The 25962-nt window shown below is 32.5% G+C and overlaps 3 protein-coding genes across 6 annotated transcripts; 2 read left to right on the top strand and 1 right to left on the bottom strand.

Moving 5' to 3' along the window:
• Positions 1-502: 502 nt before the first annotated feature.
• Positions 503-2924, top strand: LOC133692598 (cytochrome b5). The gene is made up of 3 exons (XM_062113665.1): positions 503-797; positions 2343-2409; positions 2494-2924. The coding sequence occupies exons 1-3, from the start codon at positions 711-713 to the stop codon at positions 2748-2750; spliced, it is 411 nt and encodes a 136-aa protein (XP_061969649.1). The 5' UTR covers positions 503-710; the 3' UTR covers positions 2751-2924.
• A 3202-nt stretch (positions 2925-6126) lies between these two features.
• Positions 6127-9109, bottom strand: LOC133692968 (BTB/POZ domain-containing protein At5g48800). Of its 2 annotated transcripts, none has more exons than XM_062114152.1 (4): positions 8749-9109; positions 8338-8404; positions 7020-8186; positions 6127-6922 (listed from the first exon to the last, which is right to left on the bottom strand). In XM_062114152.1, coding segments are annotated over exons 1-4 (1770 nt in total). In that variant the 5' UTR covers positions 8751-9109; the 3' UTR covers positions 6127-6388. The 2 variants fall into 2 exon arrangements, with proteins under 2 accessions (XP_061970136.1, XP_061970135.1); XM_062114151.1 differs by having other exon boundaries at positions 8780-9108.
• An 11577-nt stretch (positions 9110-20686) lies between these two features.
• On the top strand, positions 20687-24392 carry LOC133691448 (uncharacterized). Of its 3 annotated transcripts, none has more exons than XM_062111960.1 (5): positions 20687-21116; positions 21213-21319; positions 21804-21901; positions 23304-23488; positions 24150-24392. In XM_062111960.1, the coding sequence occupies exons 1-4, from the start codon at positions 20918-20920 to the stop codon at positions 23440-23442; spliced, it is 543 nt and encodes a 180-aa protein (XP_061967944.1). In that variant the 5' UTR covers positions 20687-20917; the 3' UTR covers positions 23443-23488; positions 24150-24392. The 3 variants fall into 3 exon arrangements, with proteins under 3 accessions (XP_061967944.1, XP_061967943.1, XP_061967945.1); XM_062111959.1 differs by having other exon boundaries at positions 20696-21116; positions 24168-24392; XM_062111961.1 differs by having other exon boundaries at positions 20833-21116; positions 21216-21319; positions 24168-24392.
• The last annotated feature ends 1570 nt before the right edge of the window (positions 24393-25962 follow it).

Raw genomic sequence — 25962 nt, 5'->3', positions numbered from 1 at the left:
CCACCGAATAACATAAAACAATTTCAATTCATGATGTTGATCTCATTCCTTGTGAATTTGTTTTTTTAATAATCCGGGGTGTTTGGGTTAACTTACGTATACCATGACTAATTCTTAGACTCACTAAACACCCTGTAAATTTAATAGATAGATAAGACAATACGGGAATGACAAACATAGACTTGAATCTAAAATACAGAAATAGAGAAGCCCTGTCACCACTAGGCTACAAGTCTCGGTGCCATTTCTTCCGAATTCTTATTCGCACCCTACCATGATTAGTACCATGTCTTAGATGCATACAAATATTTAATGTATGCACCATTTGTTCTCGTATCGGAGGGGCGTTAGCTGAAAAAGAAATGATTTGTTAAATTTTTTATTTAAATGTTACCATTAAAGTAATGCAAATGTCATAAAATAAAATATATAATAAAAAAAATAAATACAGTTGGATCAAAATAATTATAACAAGCCAGTTGGTTGGTGACAAAAGCCTACCACCTCTTACCAAACCCTCCACAATTGACTCTGACCAACCACCAAACCAACTCACTCCCTCCCTCGCCTTCCTTCTCTCCACTTGTCTCCTGGTCTATGTAAGTTCCATTCAGGAATCAAAGCCACTCAATGCTTTTGTGATTGAGTAACAAAGCGCAGAATCCTTCATTTTCCTTCTAAAACCAAACGAAAGGGTAAGAAAACACACAATGGGCGGCAACGGCAAGGTATTCACTTTGGAAGAGGTCTCCGCGCACAACAGCCCTAAGGATTGCTGGCTCGTCGTTGAGGGCAGGGTACCCTTTTTCTTTTCCTTTCCAATTTGTTTCACATATCCTTTTCTTGCAATGATGGGTTTATAGCATTATATTTGATCTTGATGAAGGTGAACATAGATTTCTCTCTGGTTGCTTGTTCTGTCCTCGTCTTATTGCGTTGCTAATTACACTTTTATTGTTGTTGCTGCGGCGGTGGCAGCCGAGTGTTTTTATTAAATGATTGGTAGTAATCAGTTCATCTATTTTTTTTGTTTTCTTGTCTAGATTTGGAATTCTGATTTCTTAGGGAAAAACCGTGATTGTGAATGTATAGATCTCTTATTACAACCTCGGTCCCTACATTGAATTTAGAAGATTATATGTGACATTTTTTATTACATTAGGAGTTAAATTATCGATCAAAGGATCCATGTAGCCGACCCCAACTAGTTTGGGGTTGAGGTTGTTGTTTTTGTTGTTGTAGGAGTTAAATTATATTTTAAATGCCCAGATGAACAATTTCTTCAGATCCGTGGAAATCACGGATATTTAAGGTGAATGTTCAGTGATGATACTGATGGGCTGCAGTAGGATAATTGAGAGGCTGTTTTGGACCCATAGTTTTTTCTAAACTCATTGGTCAATATTTTAGATGGGCATGGTAATTGCTGTGAGACTTATGTTGAGACTATTTTGGATCTCATACTGGCGGAGCCAGGCTCAGCAAGTATTGCCTATAATTCTTGAAAATATGTAAGCTTTAATCTATGATAGGAGGGAATTAAATTGCATAGCATCACAAGTGTTGATTAACTTGTATTGTAACCCTGAGGGGTGTAGCTTAACTGGTCAGGTTCTAGGTTTGCTCCCTTGAGGTCACCAGTTCGAGTCTCACAAACCTTAAGGCCTCTGGAGGTTTACATGGTTGTTAACTTCAGGGCCCGTGGGATTAGTCGAGGTAGGCGCAAGCTGGCCCGGACATCCACGTAATAAAAAAAAAACTTGTATTGTTATCATTATGTCATAAGCGCCAGCAGACCAACATGTTCTCGAGATTTATAGAGTTTAATAATTGTTGCCTGGAAAAGGAGGGGGAGGTGAGTTTGTAAGTTTTGGTGTTGAAACTTGAAATCTCTTCTCTCATGCGTGCCCTGAGCTGCTCTCGACATTTTATGTACACTGTTGAATTAGGCAAAAGGAATGTATTAATAGGATTCTTTAGATCCCTTGTTATTCTGGTTGGATGATTTCTTTTCTGTTTTCTTTTCTAGTTTGGGAAGAGTTGGAAAAATGTGGCTTCAGCCACCAATGACATTGAAATCTAGTCATTACCTTAAAAATTTAGGGAAGATGGCCAGCCTCCATATCCATGTGCTTGGTATTTGAGACACGGTTATTGTCCTAATGCGGGATCAGAGAGCAAAATAAGGATCAGAAATGATCAATTTATCATTTCTGGAGGTCGATTAACTCAGAAACTTGGGGTTCTTCATTATGGAAACGCTACACAATTTTGAATGGCATCAAAATATGTCTTCCAATTGTGAGATAAGCTGAATTTGAAACTATAATGTGTTGGAACAGGTGTATGACTTGACAAAATTCTTGGAAGACCATCCTGGTGGTGATGATGTTTTGCTGTCAGCCACAGGTATGAAGACATTTACCAAACAAAATTGTAATGATGTGTTTATATATATCCATTAATTCTTTGAGTTTGATGCATGGTCTACAGGAAAGGACGCAACTGATGATTTTGAGGATGTTGGTCACAGCAGCACTGCAAGAGCACTGATGGATGAGTTCTACGTAGGTGATATTGATACAGCAACCATCCCTACCAGCGTCAAGTACACTCCTCCTAAACAACCTCACTACAACCAAGACAAGACACCAGAATTCATCATCAAGCTCCTGCAGTTCCTTGTCCCCCTGATAATCTTGGCTGTGGCTGTTGGAGTCCGCTTCTATACCAAATCACCTTCAGCATAGCCACAATTAAGAACTGGAAATGTGGCCAAAATAAGTTTGTCTTAGTTGTCTTTGTACCCTTGTTGGAGTTGGGACTGTTGTAGACGAGATCTTTGATATCCAAGCATTGAGAGATCAATGTTTGTTTTCTCCCTGCCAGTGTCTTCTTATAAAATTTTATTATTCATGTTTTCATCCTTTTACCTTCCATACGCCACTGGTAAAAACATATTCTCAATTCTTATCAGAGTAGTTATTTGGTGATTTTTGAAATATCACTTGGAGAGGACGAGCCTGCTGCCTACACAGCAAACCCCTATTTAACAGAGAGATTGCTGAAATCGATTATAAAACCATGGTAAATTTATAATCTTAATAAAAAGACTAGCATTTTACCAAGTAAATATATAAATTTACATGAATTATTAAATGTAATCTAAATATATTTAGAATTATGCATAAGAGAATAAAAGATATTTATTTGTTGAAGTAATTTTTAAAGCTTTATCTAACTAATTTGAAATTTGTTGATGATGAATCCCAGAACTTAAAGTTTTATTGTTTATTATTAGATGGAAAATGACTTCTTCCATAAATCCTATAAATTTTTCAACACTACTACTTTTTATTTATACTTCTAAACAAAATATAATGAAATCTTTTAACGAACAAAGCTGAAAAATAAGTGAAAAAAAATATAAGAAACTATGCAAAAAAAAATAATTTTATAGAAAACTTTAGAAAATAAACCGATGATAGAAAAAACCCCTTTTAGAATAAAATTAATTAGATTCTATCAAGATTTGAAAAAATAATTTTTCATAAACCAGAACGAGCTAAGACGAGTTTTACTTAGATTATTTTTCTTCTAAAAACTTAAATATTATTTGAGTTTAATTTTAATTTTTTATATTCTTGCTAAATAAATTATCAAGAAAGCTTGTTTAATTTTATTTTTTTGTGTAATAGAGCTTTTAGAAAGTTTTTTATTTCCTCAAAATATACTTATTAAAAATTATTTACAATTAATTTTTTATTCATTCAAAATTTATTTAAATCATATTAATATTTCACATTAAAAAATTTATGTCTGAATTTCAATAAAATCTTAACCAGTAAAATACCCCACTTTTAATTAAACCTCAAATTTCATTAGCCATGATTTTGAAAAAAATTCCAACATAAATACCCAAATCATGAATACAGAGAAAAAAAAGTAAGAAAAGAATCCATGATTTGAAGAATTGGGTTCATTTCAATGGAATTCTAATTTTTGATTACCTAAGAAATCAATCATGTCGGCAAGCTGTAGGAATCATCTAACATCATAGCGAAGTATCAAAGATATTTTTTGTGATTTTGTCAAGGAATCACTTTGTTCTGGATGTCGATGTTGCCTAGAGACAGTAGTTGCCTAGGCAACCTACTCCAATACTAGCTAAAGTCAGCATCTGAAATGGCGATCACAGTGCACTGCATGCCAACGTTATTTTAAGTGGTTATTTCTTTGTCATCGTGATGAACAAGGCCAAATCCAGTTCAGTGGCGGGCTGTTTGAATTCTCACACTTGTATATTCAGGTCAAATTTGATTTCTTCAATCATCAAAAGAAAACCTACAATGGAAATGTGAATTTCTTCCCTCCTGTTTCTAGGAGTTATTACTCAAGTAAAACCAATTCCATTCCAATAATCCGAGTTTTTTTTTTCGAATCAGATCCCGATTGAATGATATCATTTCATGAGCAATATTACGTGCATCAGTGACAGCAATAATGGTATGTGGAGCTTATCAGGGTTTCACTGTGTCAATAGTAAAGACCTTGGACATCGTCACATTACCCTTTTGTTCTTTTCCTAATTCATTCATATCCAGAACATCCCTTGACAAAGAGATGGATAGAGCCAGAATATTTGAAAGCAGACAAAAACCTTGTAAACCAGCATATGTTTTCTGTGGACAATCGTATAGTTTTAAACAAGGCCACAGCCTTATGTCAGCATGCGTTCCAGATGAAGCCAACGAACATTGCAATAACTTCAAACGATAATATTTATGAATCCAATGGATCCTTTCGTAAGAATCTATGCCCTTTTTTTGTCACAGAGTGAGAGGGACAGTATATGAATCAGCAAGGTGAAGAAGTCTACCCCCCTTTCCTCGATGTTTTTCAGTATCTATACCTATTAAGAAAAGCTAGCAAATGGGAATTGTAGCAAAGGAGGATGGTGTGCTTAAATTGGTTCATCCAGGTAGGTATGTGGAGATTCACAGACAGCCTATAGCTGCAGCTCAAGTGCTGGAGAACAACCCCAGGCATTCCATTACACGACCTGATGTGTTTGAGTATCCATGGATTGTAGTTAAGCCCGACTCTGTATTGCGTTTAGGGAAAGTTTTCTTCATTGTTCCCAACAGCACAATCTACAACCTGCTAAAAGCTCACAAGCAGTGCCACCAGAATTCTCCACGCCAAAGCCAGTTTTCAAAGAACTATGCTTGTGGACAGGTTCAAAAACGGAACTCGACTAGAAAGCCAGCTACAATGTCAGCCAAGCATCGAACCAAGCACCGATGGTTTAAGCAATCACTTCCTATAACATCCTGTACGGGAGCAGCTTTCCAAGAGCAAGACTGTGATAAGAGAATCAGAAACCCTCCAGGAAAATCAGCTGGGATGTCACCCAACCAGCACAACCAGCACCGATCCCTTTCTATCACATCGTGTATTGTGACAAGTTTCCAAGAGCAGGACTGTGATAAGAGAAAGACAAAATCAGCCAAGGTAGAGTCTTGGCCCAAGTTTATCTCCAAGTACAGAAACACCCACCTAGACTTCGAAGAGAAACCACAGGAGGATTCAACAAGTGAGAATAGACCTTCAAATTATAAAGAGCATCGTTCTGTCAACACGAACACCACGGCGGGATTTCCTAGAAAGAATGATAGCGAGTTAGATTATAATTGCATGGAAGAGGTAATCACTCTGAAATCTTGCTTGAGGAAAGAGGACAGTGTTCGTAAGTTGCTTCAACTCAAGGTTTCTTTCAACTTGCCAGTCAAAGATGAGGAGCAGCGTAGAGCAGTCCATGCAACCAGAGCACGGGTTTCAAGCAATCGTTTCTGCAGCTCCTCGGAAATTTTTGTGCATTTTACAAACCTTGTTTCAACATAACCAGATTTTTCCTTTTCCTTTCCTGAACACGTGACATCTATGCTTAAGATGTTTTTCTACCCATCTGTTGGTTCTTCATATCCACTGAAAGTCAATCCACATGCATGAAGTTTCTGTGCAAAATTTGTGCCATTCTACCATGTCAACTGAGTACAATGCAGTATTGTTAAAGCCGGTCAACCCAGTGATCCGCCGGGCCGAGTTTCATAATAATGTCTCATATCCCATATAAATTTATAAAACTTTTATACATATATGAGATTTCAAATAACATCATACAAAATATATCAAATAACATCAAAGTTGTACTCTCCAAAACCATAACTCGCAAACAAGAACAACTATTCTTTCTATCTCAAAGCATCATAAACCCTATACAAGGTAGCCCGAAAAGGGAAAATTTATAAAAAATAAGTAAAAAGGTCAACAAGATCATTCCTTGTGGTTACTTAACAAGTACAGAAGAAAGAATAGCTTGAATTACCTAATCAGTGCTGGCACATGTTCTCTCAATCACTCTAGAATCTGTTCTGTGGGAATTTTTTGATGGAGAACTTGATCCCCTTGAAGAACTATGCCCAAAGATACTAAGCTTACCAATTTTCTTTGAGAAAGAACTCATGAATTTACGAGAATGAGACTTTTGCATATCTCTCTTCATACAAACATGTTCTTTCTCTAGATCATTTAATCTCATCCGCAACCGAGCTAGCTCAAGTTTTAGCTCTCGGTTTTCTCTCCTTAGTGATGCATAGTTGTCTCGCGGAGACATTGCTGCACTGAGTGCACCACTGTTAATTCGCCATGAATTGTGCATTGGCTTGTGGTCATCATCAGCATAAGAGCAGCACAGAGCATTTCTGAGCCTTATTTGCTCAAAATAGAGCACTTGAACTATAGCTTGAAGGGGTAGCCGTTCATTTTGCGCAGCATGTGCTCCAGCTTCTTGCGAGAGCTTTTGGAAATCAATCAGTTTGCAGAGCTTCTTCCTGTCTGAGTCTGATAAACCCTGATGGGCCTGGATGTCATTGCAAAATAATCAAAGAAACCTTAGAAAACAAAGCTTTTCTCCTGGATATGGAAAGATGCAAAGGGAAAATATTAGTAGAACATACTTTTAGGTAAATATCAATTGCCCGGTATAGTCCATCATGAACTGTTCGTGCATGTGTTGGTAAAGTCTCTGCAATGACCATGAACTTGGAAAGCTTGAGATTTGCATCAGGAGCGATCTCAGCAAGATAATTGTCAACCAGTTTTGCCACTTTAAATAAAGCAGTTTGAGAAGGTGAATGAGGACTATCAGATTCAAAAACAGAAGCATCTTCCATGTCATCTTCACTATCATCTTGCTGTGAGAAATTAACCAAGATTCTATGGACTGTGTCGACATCAAATAAGGTATCACCTGCATGCCTGAACGATGGGATCAAAAGATCATCAAGAGTGGCAACATCCAACTGGGAACCAATCCGCCTCTCTAGGTCGAGCCTACAAGCAATTGTGCAATCAAGCATCACAGCACTTCGCAAAAGACCAAAAAGAAAAGTTATAGGAACAGCAAGTTTCTCAACAGGCAGAAGGTTAACAATTGTCTCAACCACAAGTCTTTCATGCCCAGTTGATATCAGATCAACTTTTGTCTGGCTAGATGGATTCCATAAACTGGATTTCTTTGTCAACTCCTTCTGAGCATAGTTCACCAGTGATGCACCAATACTCTCAGGACGGACACCACGGCACTTCATGGCCGTCATGACCCTTTGATATAAGTCTATGCGGAGAACAGACAGATCTTCTATCCACCAGTCCCCTTCTCTTTTTGCTTGCTTGTTCATGTGAAGCCTCCCTGAGCTGCTATACTCCAAGCGTGAGAAACTTGAGGCAATTTGTTCAGCACAAGCCTTTGAGGCAATGGCATCTATGCATCGGCTAACTATCCTAAGCTCATCAGCAAGAGGGATTAGGTTCTCGCATTGTTGCAAAACTTCAACACACATTTCAAGATTCTTACAAACAATGCTCTCAAGATACTCCTCTGCACGAGAACCAAGATTGTCTTTGGAGAAGTCTTCAGTCATTTCAAGGTATTCAGAGACACAGCACAACTGGGCAACATTTGAAGATGTAATTTCAAAGTTAATGCCATAACAGAATTTTGCAGCCAACTCAAACGCCTCTGCTCCTCCTGGTAGATTAAGCAGCTCCACCCTTGAGATATCGGCATCTCTATGTTCTGCAACCAACTTTCTGATTCGTCCACTTCGAGAAACTAGAGGGAACTGCATTTTTCAAAAAAGATCATCAAGAATCTGTCAAAACCATAATGCTAATCTCATAAATGTACAGAGAAAAGACGTGCCTACACTTACGATTCAATTTTTCTTCATGGTGAATGGGTAACAACACTAGTATAAATCTACAAGAACTTACCTTGTGTAATGCAAATGTCCCTCCGCTCACTTCTATGGTGATATCGCTAGGAACATCCCGAAAAATCCTACCAAAGAAAAGATAACAGCCAATTTGCTTACTAAAGGAACAACAGCAACTATTCTGAAAGATGACAAGAGAGGTTCCAAATTGAATCCTTATTTTATATGCAGAGTGCAGACACCACCCAGCAAGCAAATGACACAAAACATATAGGACGGACCTTCACTGTTCAAACTAGTAGTAGTAAAGAGTCATACGAACAAGGATCGATTGAGATAAAATAACAGAGCAGATACAAGCTCAACATTCATTGTGCTGGTAAAAACAATGATCAGAACAACAGGAGAAGGACACCATAGACAGTGCACACAAAAACAAAAAACTAAATAAGTTGAAGTGAATCCGAACATGGGAGAATAAGCTCTTGTCGAGAACAAACCATTCACTGTATTTCTGCCTGGAACACTTAGCCAAAGACAGTTGCTGCTGCTGATGTTTGTCCATGGAACGAGACAGAAAGGAAGAGAACCCAAAGTAAAGAGAGAAAATCAAGTGTCAGGAAAGAAAAGGAATGAAAATATTGACGGTGGGGTTAAAGGAAAGGAGCAAGGAAAGAGGAAGAGACAGAGACAAAGACCCAGTTGGAAATATTGTTGTTGCCGAACCTCTTCCTTGGCCATTTTTGTCAAAACATGGCTACTGTCCAAACCCACTGGGACCTCCCTTCACTCCCACAACTTGTGGGTCATCATCATCTCTTTCCTTTTCATTTTTACTCTCTGCCTTTTCCTTTGCTTTGACAACAATTACTAACAAGCTCTTTTGAAGTTAAATTAGCTAGGGTTAATGCTGATTTTCTGTACCTAATTAGCTAAGAAAAGGAGCTTTCTTGCTTTCTTGCGTGATAAAGAGAGAAGAAAGGGCGGGAACAAAAGGGGTGTCATCTGTGTACAATTTAGATTCTCCCTTTTTCTTTTAACTCTTTCTTTCTCTCTTCCCTCTTCTTTGATGTTTAAGAGTCTTTTTGTCCCCTTTTTAACTTAATTTTTAACACTAACCAAACACAACTTAATTTATTGTTTAATTCGATAAACTTTGAAGATTCAAATTTTTTTAGAGTTTTTAGAGATTTTTATTATTTTAATTATGCAAGTTTCATTAAAAAAAAATAGAATTTCAAGGTTAATAATAAATCTTATTTTATTAAAAAAATAAATTAATTGTACAGGTATAATTCTTAAACACAAGATTCTATAAATTGAATATATGACAAAATATAGGCTATCCAAAAATATACTCTATATGTTTCAAGCTTCTCAGCCAAATGAATTTATTTTACTCATTGGAATCTATTTAGTGTGAGTTTGATATTTTGATAGCTTTTGTAATAACAATCTTAAAAAATAAGTTTAAGAGCATGTTTTTGGTTAAAATTGTCCATTGCAAAATGCAAAAGAAGAGGCAACCTAGGTCTACAAGCATGTGTGTTTGTTTTGCATCTGCTTTTGTGTTTGCGGTGTAAAAAATATGGTTAGATATTTGGTAATACGTCAAACTGTGTTTTATACTGTGGGGCTCACCAAAAAATTGAGTTTAAAATGTAGTTTTTGCAAAGCAGTTTTTACATGTTTTTTTTAACCGAGTTTCGTAAAACTTTATTTGTTTTTGTGTTTCAAAAGAACTTTTTTAAAAATTTAAATTTTAAATTTTTTTTATTTTTTTCTTTACTTCAAATTATTTTTTTTGTATTTTCATATTATTTTGATGTGCTAATATCAAAAATAAATTTTAAAAAATAAAAAAAATTATTTTGATGCATTTCCAAGTAAAAAAAACTTTTAAAAAGCAACCATAACCAAATATTTTATACATGTTTTTTGCTGCACATAAATCTCAACCACAATTTTTACCAAACACATACCTAAATCCAACTAATTATATTTTTTTAAAACTTACTTTTTTAAACCACAACCACAAAAACTACCTCAAAAACAAACACAAACACAATTCTATCTATTTTTTATTATATTTATATTGTTTTATCTAATGTTTTATTTTCTAAAACAATATTCAAACGTTACCTCAGATATCACGAGCTTAAATCTTTCCTTTTTCTTTGTAATATAACCTTTATAATATTAATAACTACGATTTTCCACTCCTATTTTTACTTATTTCACATATTCACCCTCAAATTGTTGGGATTTGTCATGCTTTGGCTAATTGGAATCAATATATTATCCTTAAATAAGGGGTCAAAAGTTGTATTAATATCGCATCCGTGAATTGGATTTGATTTTGACTCGTTTTAGGGGCACCGATATTATTTTAATTTTTTTCCATAAATTAATATAATCAATTTATCATGATCACATCGGTTGTCTAGAAGGTGGTGTTGTGATCATACAATTTCTTCGTTTAGGGTCTCAAGAATGGCTTGCTTGGAAGATTTCTTTCTTCTTTTTTAAGGCCTCAGAGACAAATTATATTTTTATCTTGTAGATTCATCATTAGTGTTTAACTTTTGTCTTTATGGTTTGAGATTTTCTAATATTGCTATAATTATTTATAGGGGTGAGGAAAAAAATTAAAAAACCAAGAAAACCAAGAAAACCGAAAAAAAATAACCAAAAAAACCGAACCGTGAAAAAAAACCAATTAAACCGATTAAAATTTTAAAAAAACCGACCAGTTTGATTTCGGTTTTATAAGTCTAAAATTGAAAAAATCGAACCGAACCCAAATAAAAAAACCGAGCCAAACCGGAAAAAAACCGAGCCAAACTGAAAAAACCGAGCCAAATCGATTTGAATAGATTTTTGTCCAAAAAACCTAACCGAACCGAAACCGGTCGGTTTGAACCGGTTTCGGTTTTTATTTTTTTAAAAAAAAATTTGGTTTGATTACTTTTTTTTATATAAAAATCAAATCGAACCAAAAATGATCACCCTTAATTATTTCAAAAAAAAACTCAATTTCGATGATAATCTATTTTTATGGTATTTCTATGAGATATTTTTCACATGTATTGGAATTTAAGAAGATAAAATGAAAGAAAAATATGAAAAAAAGTAAGTTTTCCTGGCTATTTAATATACTAATGTAACACTGAAAAATAAAATTTACCTTGTATTAAAAAAATAAATTATTTTTGTGTTCTTAGTTATGGAATTCGATTTGACCCAACTTGAGATCTGTATTAGTATGTCATTAAATCAACTTAAATCAATTATTTTATTTAAAACAATATTATTTTATTTTTAAAATAGAAAAACTCTTCAGAATTAACTTAATATAATCTCAACCAGATTTCATTATATTAATGAGATAAAAAATTAATTCATCAATCATCCAATCAATATCCAAAATAATAAAAAATAAAACACAATTTTAGTTGATCTTTAAGTTACCGGGTCAATCTATCATATTGATGCAAATAATTTAATAACTATGTATATACATTATCAGTCATGAATGATTTTTTAATTTGCAAGCCCCGTTATGAGTCTCATATAAGAAATAATGTATAAAAATCATAAATGCAGCATTGATCAATCCTCAATAACAAGAAAGAGCACCTACTAAACCCAAGTTTAGCATTGCCTTTGAGGCCTGTTCGGAACGAGATGAAAACTATATTTTTTTTAAAAAAAATTATTTAAAATTAATTTTTTATGTTTTTAAATTGTTTTAATATGCTGATGTCAAAAATAATTTTTTTAAAATAAAAAAACTTTATTTTAATATATTTCTAAATAAAAAGCACTTTAAAGTTTGTTTGAACCGCAACCACTACTATAGTGCTAAAACATCTCTTACATCGAGATTGGAAAAATTTTAAAAAATAATTTATTTAAAAATATTATATATATATATATATATATATATATATATATATATATATATATATATATATATTTGAACTGTTTTAATGCGTTGATATCAAAAATAATTTTTTTAAAATAAAAAAAGTTATTTTAATGTATTTTTAAGTAAAAAAACACTTTAAAAAACAACCGCTATAATACTCCCAAACATCCCTAAATCACAAAAACAAAAAAAAACACAGTAAACAAACCATTTGTAGCATCAGTAAACAAAAGTAAATCCAATCGATCCATGCAACGACTCTACAAATATTACTCTAATAAATTGTGTGGTATCTTTTCATCATCCAATATCTGGCCATCAAGATCTTGGTCCCTAATCATTCAAGGATAGACAAAAAACGTAGCCCCAAGCCTCAACAACAAGAACCTTCCATTAAAGCTAGCAAGTAGCTAGCAACGACAAGAAAAGTCTTGCTGGCATTTGATTCGATTTGACCAGGAAGGTGCAAGTTACTGGTAACCTACCTGTATTGATTGCAGAATCTTCTTCACACGAGTGAAGATGCAAGCTACTGGGATAGGAGGAGGAGTAGCTTTTAGTCGGTTGAGTCGTTGCCATCTTGGTATTGAATGGCGACCATGGTCTTAAATGTTGATGAGATTTTGCAACAGAAAGCAATGAAAATGAAAAATCCATTCCATGTCTGCTCAAGGCTCTATTAAGGGTGATTAACTCTTTTTTTATAATTAGTGATTGATTAATACTTGAAGAAAGTTGCTGTCAGCTATAAAAATGGATGTATTTTGAGGTAAAGTGATGCTACTGCTGCTGGGTATGGTTCAAAGGGACTGCCTCTGCATCCCATCTCTCTTGCTCTTGAAAAAAGCAAGCAAAGGAAAGGTGAAAAAGGGTGAAAAGATACTCGGATCTATAATTATAAGACCCAACTAACCAGCCGGGTTAATCCAAAATAAAAAAAAAACACTCAAATCTATAATTATAAAACTCAACTAACCAGTAAAGTTGATCCGAGTTCAATACCCAACTAACCAGCCGGGTCAAAAAAAAGGGACACTTAACTAGTCGGGCCAATCCGAGTTCTATAACTATACTTTTAATAGATGAAATTTAGGGTCCCACTCTGAGAACATGTAAATTCTCTTAGTTTAACTGTTACTACGAGGCTGATTTGATCCGATGTTGTAAGAATTTATATCATATACTTTGGTAGCAGTTTCTGTCAAGTCTGATTGAAGTATCATGCAGCTATCGCAAGTGTTTTCGTGGAATTAATAAGAGAATCAGTAGTTGAGATGTTATTCTTTCTTTTTCATAAGAAAAGTAATACAATTAGCGATTTCCTTTCAACTTTTTAAGGTTGGATTTGGAATGGTGCTTAGAACGTAAAAAAAAAGTAGATAAAAATAAATTAAAATCCAGCACCATTATAGTTATAAGAATCAATTCGGAATTGACTCAGCTTAAGATACGAGTCACGGGTTGGGAATGATTTGGATCAACTTAACTTATAATCATTTTTTCAAAATAAATATCTGAAACAACACTCTTTAATAATAATAAAAAAAGTAATTTTCACTGATTTAGCCGAGGTCAAGTTCTAAATTAACATATCTCGGGGCATCTAGTGAGTGGTTATTTGTTTTTATATTTTAAAAGTGTTTTTTTAATTATTTTTTTGTTTTAAATTAATATTTTTTTAGTATTTTCAAATTATTTTATGTGCTGGTATTAAAAATATTTTTAAAAAATAAAAATAAAAATATTTTAATACATTTCAAACTAAAAATACTTTTAAAAACAACCACTATTATACTCTCAAACCCCCCGAACCTCCCCTTCCCGACGTACCCATGGTTTTAAAAATACCAAGCTTAGCTAAGGAATTGCCGACCACCTGCAGATCTTACAGAAAGCCTGAAAATCAGGTTGTAGGCACAAAGCATGATGACTACGTAAATTTGATGTTGGAAATGTGCAATAATTATTAACCAAGCCCATCCTATTTAATTAGCATAATTTAACCGGAAAGGACTCCTAGCTTTTATAAAGAAAATTCTCTCTTTTGCTAGGGTTATGCATATCAATTGAATTTTCTATGCTGCATAAACCCATAGCTTGCCTCTTGGATTAGAAAACATTTATGGTATTTACGGAGTAATTATTCTCTAGACTCACTATAAAACGAGATAATAATAGATAATAAAAAAATAATTAAATCCGAGATTTATAGAAAAAATAAAAATATTTTTATTTATGCCAAAAAAAATTGAGCACTGTAAAATTTTTTATTGTATTATTTGTTATTATTAATTTAGATAGCTTACTATTATTTGTGTCAATTAAACCTCATCTTATATGATTCCATTCAAATAAACTTTATGGTTTGGTAGTACGATACATTTTGTTTTTCGTCGGACTATAAAAAAAAATTATTTGTTAATTAAATAGTTTCTATTGTTTTGTATTAGCTCTAGCACATAATTGAGTTTTAAACCTTGTTGAAACTAAAGTAATATGTTTTTCAATTTATAAAAACCTATTTTTTTTTTTTTACATGTAAGAACTCATCTTATAATAGTTTTAACCCTACATATGTTTTTTAAAATTATAATAAAAAATATTTTTTTAACCTATTTATTTTAAAAAGCTATGCAACGTCAAACACACTTAATTTTTGACTTTGGGGACTATCTAACCTATTGTTAGTCTAAAGTTACTCGTTGCTCTTTGTTATGACGATTGAAATTATAAATTATTATATTCCTGAGATTCTGTATTACAAGAAGAGGTGAGTAAAAAAATTGAAAAACTGATTAAATTGAGAAAATTAAAAAAAAATAACCAAAAAAATTGATTAAACTGAAATTTAAAAAAAAAATTAGCCGGTTCGGTTCGGTTTTATAAGCAAAAAATTTAAAAAACCTAACTGAACCGAAACAGAAAAAAACTGAGCCAAACCGGAAAAATCGAGAAAACCGAACCAAACCAATTTGAACCGATTTTTGCCCTAAAAAACTGAACCAAAACCGGTCGGTTTAACCCAGTTTTGGTTTTTTAAAAAAAATTCGGTTTAATCTTTTTTTATAAAAACCAGACCGAAAATAATCATCCCTAATTATAGTTTCATAAATTAAAAATTTCTTACCTTGATATGCCCTTAAAATACTTAACCTAAGACCACTTTCTTATATTTTTTAAAAGTATATGATTTTTATATTTTTGGCATTAGTATATTAAAATAATTTAAAAAATACTAAAAAATATTAATTTAAAGTTTTTTCAAATAAAACATCCTAAAAAAAAAAAAAGCTAACACCCTTTGAAACACTCACACATCAAGATCAATAGTCTGCCTCTACATTTCATATCTTTTGCTCTCGAGAAAGCAAGCAATGTGAATTGCCGAAAGGAATAAAGGATGCTCGAAATTATAGTTGCAAGACCGACCGAACTGAGAGTTAGTCTAACTTAAAGCTAGGGTAGACGGTCGAGAGGTTCCTTTTGTTTGTTTTTTTTTGACAAAAAAAAGCTGAAAACAACTTTGTTTTCATTAAAAAAATTTGAGTTTTTTCATTGATCGCATCCCATCAAGATTCCAAATTGATAGATCATCGAAATTCACCCATCAAACCGATCTCAAATCAATAAATCATTGGACTAACCTATCAAACCAGACCGAGTTTTGTAACTAGACTCGAAACTAGGAAAAAGAAGGAAAGGAAATGCAAGTGCGGCTACTTTTGATCATTTTATATGATTACCCACCCACCCATTAGTGGGTCATTTCGGGCTATTATAAGTGGGTCTACTGGGCCCCATCCCATATAATTGCATTCATAGGATATCATTTGATATGATATCTCCCCCCACTACCACCACCACCCCTCCGCAGATAGGAACAAAAGCCTTTTTCGAGCTTCAAGTCAAAGTGCTCGAGCCAAGCCATATGAAGCGTGCATGGTCAATTGGTCATCCAGACATAAGCATGCATATGAGGGCAGAAAAGAATCCCTCAAAAGTTTGGGATCGCTTGTCATATATTCCATGCATTTTAATGCTTAATTCAAACACAAGAGATCCCATGAAGTCATTGCAATATTCAAAGATTTAAGCTCCAAGCAAAGACAAGAGATCCCACAAAGTCATTGCATTCAAAGATCTTAATTAAGTTTGAAGCAAAGACAAGAAATCCCATGAAAATAATATTTGAGACTATAATAATGGTTGTTTTTTAAAGTTTTTTTTACTTGCAAATATATTATTGTTTTTTAATAATTATTTTTTACATGATCACATTAAAATGATCTTAAAACATCAAAAAAATTAATTTAAAGCAAAGAAAAAAATAAAATAAAAATTAATTTAAAAAAAAAATACTTTTAAAATACAAAATCAAACAAGCCCGAAAACTTATTATATAATATAGCAACAAGTCATTACCGACCATGGCATTTGACTAATGTGTTAGATGTTCCCTAGCAACACCAATAATATATATATAGCTAGAAGAAAAGGCATCCTTGTTTTACTTACATAGTCATGTCCTCTCTCTTTGTTTTTGGGGTATGATTCATAATCATATCCTTAATTCACGCTAATTGCATCACGATTGGGTTTTAAAAATGTTTATCAGTTTCTTACTTAGCACAAATAACATTGATTAAAAAAAAAAACATTGATTTAGACCATCCAACCTTATAGTTGAATTCTATACATGAAAATCATTAAATTAATACATGTGTGTGTGCATATATATATATATATATATATATATATATATATATATATATATATATATATATATATATATATATATATATATATATACACACACACACACATTTGCTAAACGCATTTTCTACAAACAAACGAGGTTTTATATGATCTTGTTTACAGTAAGTTTTTTTTTCTAAATTGAGATAATCTTAAATATTTTTTAATAAGGAAATCTAATTTATTTTGGAATAAATTAGGATTACTATATAATAAGGAGAATATCAATGCGCCAATGTTTTAATAAAACAAAATTAAGTGAGATTAACAATTATAGAATAATAATATCATATTTTTCTTTATTGTTAGATGCAATACAAATCCACAATCCAAGAAAAAAAAAATTAAAACAACTTCTAGTTAATACAATTATAAGACCCATCCCAATTCAAAATTGGAGTCGTTAGTTAGGCATGTCAACTTGCTAGTCAATAAATTAACCTAAGTTTATTGGATTTTTTAATAAAATAAAATTATATTTAACAAAATGAAAAAAAACTGAAGTTACATGTTTTAGAAAAAAAATTAAAAAAAATCCTTGATTATTCCAAGCCCCCAATTAATGGATTATCAAACTGACCTATTAAGTTAAATGAGGTTGTGTTTAACAACTATATTATTCAACATGATTGGAAGTTCCTAATAAAGTTAGGTTTTATTTGTGATTTTTAAAAAATTATTTTTCAGTTAAAGAAAATTTTTATTTGATTTTCAAGAAAGTGTTTTCTTTTTATTTTGAGTGGAAAATACTTTTTAGAAGTTGCAAGAAATTAAAAAATATCTTGTTATTTATTGATTACATCAAATTTGGTATTAATTTTTTTTATTGCTATATATTTTGCTTTTAATCTTCTTTTTTTTTCAATTTTATTTTTTGAAACTTGATTTAATTTGATTTTTATATCAACTTTGGTCCTTATTTTTTAATTATCTGTTTTCTTCTTATCCTTTTCTTAATTGTAATTTTTTATATATAAGATCCGATCTCTATTTTTTTATTGCTATTTATTGTACTTGAACCAATTTATGAAATTGATTTTTTTTTATGTTCATCCTTAATTTTTTTATCTGTCAGATTCGATATCCATTCTTTTTATTGTTAATTGTTTTATTTGAAATAACTTATGAAACCATATTATTTTTTTCAATTTAATCATCTTTCAACTTTTTTAGATGTCAGATTTAGTTTTGATTCTTTCAATAAATTTGAAGAAAAAAAATATTAACAAGTTATTTTTCAGCTTATTTTTTACTATTCACTCTACCAAACATAAAAAAAAAGTAATTCACTTTCAGAAATTCATTTAATTATCTATATATTGTTTTTTTAGAGAAAATACTTTATAGCAACCAAACAGGCCTCCTCGGAATAATTTAGACAACGCGTGAGCAGAGCAGCGTGGTTCATCAGGCGCATGACCTGGACATGGTTGTGGTGCGTGGGGACGGTAAAGGCGGGGAAATGAGTTGGAGTCCCATCTTCGTCGGTCCATCGCACGCGACATGTTCTCATGATTTCACGGAGAAGACGCTTTAGTAAAAGGGCATCCAATGTCTTTCTTCATTTTCCTCACATGTTATGTATCGATCATGTCGTCTTTTATTCATCACACAGCACACCCACTACTACTGAGCTATCTGTTTCATTAACAAAAGCTTTTCGGAGTTCACAAGCAACTAATCAAAGTCCCTCACCGTTATCCTCGGATTGCGACGGCGGTTGTTTGGAAGCGCTTTCCAACTGTACCCAAAAAAAAAAAAAAATTTAAGTCTTAAGATATGTTTGTTTCTCATAAAATAATTTTTTAAAAATAACTTTTTAAATTTTTCTGTATTTATTTGTTATTAGAAAATTTAATCAAAGAAAAACATTTTCCTGTCAACGATAAGTTAGGTCTCAAGGTGTGTTTGTTTCTTATAAAATAATTTCTGAGAAATCACTTTTCAAATTTTTTTGTGTTTATTTGTTATTGGAAAAGTTAATCAACGAAAAACACTTTCCTGCTAAAGAAAAATTTAACTTGATTTTCAGGAAAGTGTTTTCCTTTTATTTTGGACGGAAAACACTTTTTTAAAGTTGTGAAAAATTTAAAAATATCATATTATTTGTTGATTATGTCAAATTTGATCTTCAAACTTTTGATTGCTATGTATTTTGTTTGAATCTTTTTTTTCAAATTCATCCTTTAAAATTTGATTTAATTTTATTTTTATATTAACTTTGATCCTTATTTTCATGATTGTTATTTACTTTTCTCTTATCATTTTTTAAATTGAAATTTTTTATCTATTAAATTTGATCCTCATTCTTTTGATTGTTACTTATTTTATTTAAAATAATTTATGAAATTTTAATTATTATTATTTTAATTTCATCATCTTTCAATTTTTTTATTTGTTAGATTTGATCTCTATTATTTTGATTATTATTTATTTTATTTGAGATAATTTATGAAATTAGATTTTTTTTCAATTTCATTCTGATTCAACTTTTTAATTTGTAAGATTTGTTCCTTATTATTTTAATAAACTTGAAAAAAAAATATTAATAAGCTATTTTCCAGCTCATTTTCCATGACATAACCAAGCACTGGAAAGTGTTTTTCAACTTACTTTCCATGACACTACCAAACATCATAAAATAATTTACTTTTCTGGAATTCACTTTCCAAGGAAACCACTTAAAAAAAAACTACTTTCCTGCAAATAAATGAGGCATTGGTGTTTGGAAGTATGCTAATTTTTGTTTTTTATGCTTTTTAAAAGTGATTTTGATGTTAAATAAGTATTAAATTAATGTTTTTTCAATGTTTTATGATCATTTTGATACGTGGATATCAAAAAAAAATTATTTTAAAAAACTATTTTAACGTGCTTTCAAATGGAAAAACAAGAACTTGAAAAGTTTCAACTATTAAATAATAATAAGTTTAGATATTATTCATCGACTTACAACTCATGGCATGATGGATTACCGTATTAATCAATCAAGTATTTTTATATAATATAAAATTTTTTCGTAAAGATGGATTTCTTCTCTAGTATTTTTAAGAACTCGTAGTATTTTTAAGCCTATAATATTATAATTAAAGAACCCAAGAGATATAATTCTTGAGAAGTTATTCCCAAACCACCATGAATTTGCCTGCAACGTTATTTTTAGATACGGTAAATTATTGCGACATCCCATGCAATTCTTAAAACAATAAACTAGAGAAGGATATCCTCTCTAGATGATGAGATTTGCCCATTGAAATTTTGTTTCGGTTACCGAGTCACAAATCTCCTATCATTATCACCGAAACAAAGTAAAAAACTTGTACAGATGACAGGCTATGTCTGATTAAACATAAATGTATGGCAAGTGTAAAGTGACTAAGTCGTTTGTCGGTGGTTGATCGGACATAAAACTTTTCAGTAAGGCTTGCATATTGCGAAACAAAGGGGGAGGGAAGTTGGAACTAGCGATTCAGATCAGGGGCACGAGTCCTCCTCCCTTGCCTGGATGCTCCTCAACAAATGATGAATTTTGGGGCTCTCTGTGTCAATATTATAATGGAGACCATGGACAAGCCTACCCGGCCCGAGTTGGTTTGGGCCAGGTAGAGTTATTTTCATGGTTGCAAGACCCGCTCTAGAATCCATTGAGTCAACGGGTTAACCTGAATGTTTTACTAGATTAATCAAGTTTTTTTTTTCAACTCTAATTGGTTTAGATCTCAGATTGATTTTATCCCAAGTTAACTTGTCGGTCCGATCCAAGTTTACAACCATGCAACAGTGCAATTGACTCCACCTCATCTCAGACTTGATCCAGCTTAAATGGGCTGGATAGGCATGACCAGTGCTGGGCCTCAGAAATGCTTGGTACATTACATGGAACGAAACCTGGCAACTAGAAAAGAAAACAAGGGACAGGAGGAGAAGAGAATCATGGCTTGAAGTCCCAACGATGGACTGGTCCTCGTGGCTTCTACGCAGTGTTTCAAGAAGTAGTGATAATAGCAAAAACAGCCAAAACTCAAATCAACAGATACCAAAACCAGGAGGAGGAGGAGGAGGAGGAGAGGAACAGCTAGGAGTCACGCAGCAATTGATCGATCATGCAAAGTCCTTCACAACTGACACTTTCAAGAACTTCCCACTCCAAGGTAAAAAAGCATGTCTTGTTAATGCTACTACTTCTAGTTCCATGTTGGGTTTTCTTTTGCTTATGTTTTCTTGTTGTCTTTGTATTTTGGTGCTAGAAGATGAGGCAACTCCTTCTTCTTCAACGAAAACATCGTCCAATGTTCAAAGGGATCTCTCTGAATGGCAGGAGCGACATGCTACTCTTGTTCTTTCCAAAGCCAAGGTTTGCTTTTCTCTTCTTTCTTTTTTATGAGACAAATTTCTTGCTTGTGATTGTTGGGATCTGTGAAAGTGAAACAACGTTTGCTTCTGCCTCCTTGGGACTTGAAAGGGTAATTCATTCGATTAAGAAACCATTGATTCTAAACCCTTTTCATTGTGGTAGATATAACTAAGAAAATGGACATTGTGTATTAAACTATAGAACAAGAAGGACATAGTTGCAAGAAGACTACTTTTGATGTGGAGCGGCCAGATTTTAGAATGAATGAGGGGGTATGCTTGATCTGTAAAGTGAATGGGTGAGGGGTTAGAACTGAAATCCACATTTGCATTTGGGGGGGCTATCATGATTGTTTTAGAAATTACCTTTAAATTAGAATGCAAGATTTTAAAGAATGATGATGGATGCTTGAAGTGGTTTTTCTTTTTTCCTATAACTTTTCTTTTCAAGTGCTTTAGATAGGTTTTTTCATCTTATTTTCTAGGAGCTCTCACATCTGAGATTTATGCTATGCCCTCGTCACTTGAAGGAGAGACAATTTTGGATGATATATTTTATGCTCGTCAAGAGTCATGTGGCTGAGTAAGTCTTGCAACTTTTCAGTAGTTTCATGCAAAATCTGAGGTGTATTGCTGCGTGAATTGAAAGAAATGATGCTTTAATTATTTCCCTTGAGTGGACAATTCTTGTTGAACCATAAGAGAGAGAAAAGAAGCATTTGGTTGCTGATATCATCTTGTTCCTCTACAAAGTAACAGGTTTTAAGTAAACTCAGAACAGCTTGCCTTAAATGTTCTCTTGTTCACGTACTGTTTGTTGAAAAGCTACAGCTCAAAGCTCATGCATGTGTTGGTTTCTGTTTTGACTGCGTTCCATAAAACATGAGCTGACTGATGTTTATTCTTTTTTAGGCAAATTTTCTCTCTAGCAAACTGAAAAACATTGCTTGAAGATAGATAGATAGATAGACTGGCAGAAAATGTTACTTTGAGGTACCATGCTCAGTCTATGATAAAAGAAATAACGGAGTAAATTCCCACTTGAAATCTGAAAAAAAAAATGTAGACTTTTTAATTTATTGTAGATTCTCGTGTTCATATAGACATAGACATGCTAAACTCTGAAATTATTGGTTGTTTATTCGCTCATTATGCAGAAATGTGAATGGCCTGCTTATTGCACAATTATACGCAGACATGTGAATAGCATGTGGTGAAATAAATGCCATAAATATAGTCTTTGAGTTTTCTGCTTTAGTGTAATTTAGTCTGTTGACCCAAGTGAAATTGTTTTATATTGTGCTTGAATATTTGAGAAAATCTTTAGCGGAGATGGAAGATTTTCAGGTCTACTTACCTAAACAACAGGGTGAAAATAAAAGCACAACAATATTAGCAGTAAGTCAAGGATAGGTCACTACTATGTTTTTATATTAAAAAAAAAGATTTTATTAGAAAGAAGAAGATGCATAATTACAAGAGAATCAAATTAATGAAGCTTTTGAATCAGGCTTATATGTTTATTAATTTGCAATGGTATAACACAACATACTTCTGTTGTAGATGATCAGAATTCAGAGAAGAATTAAAAGATAGAAATTATAAATTGCAGTGCTTAAATTTTTCCATGAATTAATAGGTTTTATCTGCACATGAATGGCATTTGGGATATAGGTTTAACTGAGTGGGTTGATACAAAAGGTCAGAGTAGGCTATAATATATATATATATATATATATATATATATATATATATATATATTTATGTTATGGCCTATAAGCTAGTAGTTGATCCATTTCCCTCCTTTTGTTTCCTAACAAGATATTTAGATCTGCATATTTCACCAACACATTTACCATTGTTGCAATCAAAGAATTAACAAACTTTTGTGATTACAAAAATGGCTTCCATTGCATCCCCCCCCCCCCCCCCCCCCCCACCCCCCAAACACTCACAAAGTTTGACTTCTGGTATAATGTTATCAGATACGAGCTGCATGCCATACGACTGGCTAAGCTTAAAATGATGGCAATAGAGAATGAAGAATCTTTAGATACGATTGGATTTGAAGTTGAAATGGCAGAAACAAAGCAATCAGCGAATTTAGCTCCTCCAACTTCATGAGATCACCATTTACTTACTCTCTGGGGTGGAAGAACAAATGAAGCAGGTACTTGTCTAATTTAGTTAGAAAGTAGTCGATGCTTTTTTCTTCTGAAATATTGTTGGAGTTGCTTGTTGCTGAGGATGATATTTGAGTTGGTTTTGTTTTGGTAGTCAAACTGGTATTCAATAGCGGCTTTCCCATTTATTTAAAGCAATTGATAGTTAATGGAAAGGATCTAGTGAAGATTATCTGATGTTGAGAGAAGCATTAGAATTTTATCCTTTTTTTATTTTATTTTCTTTCAAAACCATAACAATTGATAATGAGTGGAGTGAAAGATTATTAGATGTTGAGGGAAGCATTACAAAACATACAATTTGTAAGGTTACGTTTGGTTAGGTTCCCGGGATAGGAAGGGATAGAGACAATGTCTCTTGGAACAAATCCCCATCCCATCTTGGAAATTCCAATAGCTATGAAAAAACAACACCTTGTCAAGTGGGAAGGCGGAGAATCTGGCAGTTTACAATTGGCTTTTATAAAACGGGAATCAATTGTTAATCAAGCCTTTACTGTATGGTTTTTACTACTCCTTTAATCCTATTATTTATACTTACTGCTTGGTGTCATTGCTGTAATTTTATTATCACAAGTTTTGATCAATTTTGCACTTCAATCCTAATTTTTGCGATTTTTTTGGTTCCTAACTTTATTTACATCACAGTTCATCCTTTGAATGCAGAGACAGGAACCAATGTAAGAGAGAGCAAGTGCTGGCAAGCCATATTTTGGTCATGATAACTGCAAATCTTGGCTTCAAATTTGATTTGGTTGTTTACGTACATTATGTTTTTAAGGTTCCAAGTGAGTTTTTTGAGGTTGTTTTGATAATTTTAAGGTGTTTTGGAGAACAGATAATGGCGAAATTATGTTTAAAGGTTGAGAAGTGGTGGCTTCTTATCTTCTAGTCTCTTTCTTTCTTTTAATCATATATTTGTTCGATGTTTTAAAAAAAAAAATCCCCGAGACACTGGTTTTAGAGATTTTTTTAGAAAAAATATAACTTGAATTGATCCAACAATTCATGAGTTAATGCAAAATCTAGACCTCAATAAAGTTCAATTCTCCAGTTGGATTTTATATTCAAGCCTATTTTTTTAAAAAATAATTTTATTTTTATTGGAATTTATATGAAAATTAAGAAAACTAATCATTATTTTTTGGCACAGCCTTACAAGAAAGTGAAATTTAACATATTAACGAGTATACACTCATTGTTTATAATAATTATAATTTTATATGAAAATACCAAATCTTTATAGAAATATTTGATTTGTCCTAAAAAATTTTTTAAAAAAAAAACTTTCATGTGATATATATATATATATATATATATATATATATAAAGAAGCAAAAATCCACAGCAATCAAGACTTGTAGTCCATCTTGAATTGGCATCATTACTACCATCTTTGCCCTAAGTAAAAGCATCTTAATGATGTGAAAAAGGGCCAGTCTTGGGAGGCATTTCCTCTTGTCGAAGCAAGAGCATCTTCTTGCAGGCCACAACCTCCGGTCTGGTCTTCAACAGTTAGTTGTATAAAAATAAATGTGAAGAGCAAATGCTTGAAGAAAGTGAGAAGACATCATCAAATCTATGTTGAACATGCAGCAGCCAGTGAGGTAACCTTTGCAGAATCCGTACATGGTCCCATGTCGACAGGGCTCGACTCCACCAGGGGCTCTGCATTTATGTGCATGCAATAAATGCCCACTTGACAGCCTGAATAAGTTTCCCGCCACAGGTTTCCGGGGATGATGGTGGCTGTAATTTTAAAATATTTTTAAAATACAAAAACAAATAATACAGGTCAAAGAAATTCAGGCAGGAAAAGGGGAAAACCCCACTGTCAAGAGGAACCTGAAGTTAGAAGTAAGATTCTACAGAACAATCCAAGAGGGCATGAACCCTACCTCATCAACATCACTGTTGATTTTAAACCCAAATGTCCAAACACAGTGGGACCAGGTAACTACTATCACCATCATCACCTCTAATCTGATGGAATAAAATAGAAATTCTTGAAAATATTTATATATATTAAAAAAAGAATTAAAGGGAGATGACTGGAGATGATCTTATGCAGCCCATAATGTGGAAAACATGGTTTTCAAGCCGAATGGTGTTAGCTCTCAGAGATAATAAAGGTCTATTTCTTTTCCAGTTTTTTTTAATGAGAAATTTAAAAATGGGATTGTTTATTGAAAATAAAAACATTTTTTTTCACAGAAAAGTGAAAAATACATTGAAATTATAACTACTTGAAAAAAAATCAAAACCATAATTTATACAAGTAATATTCTCATTGTAAGATATTGATTTTATTTTATCCAAACTAGCAATTATTATAAAAAAATATTGATTTTAATTTTTTTACATACTTGTATATAAAAGAAAAATATATATTGTCCATGTCTTTTTAAAAAAAAAACGGTGAAAAACTTGTAAAAAACACTACAAAAAACCTCTAAAATGT

Source organism: Populus nigra, chromosome 4 (assembly GCF_951802175.1).
Source record: "Populus nigra chromosome 4, ddPopNigr1.1, whole genome shotgun sequence".
In the NCBI taxonomy this organism is placed as follows: domain Eukaryota; kingdom Viridiplantae; phylum Streptophyta; class Magnoliopsida; order Malpighiales; family Salicaceae; genus Populus; species Populus nigra.
The sequence above is the reverse complement of the archived record's forward strand: the minus strand, read 5'-3'. Positions and strand labels throughout refer to the sequence as shown.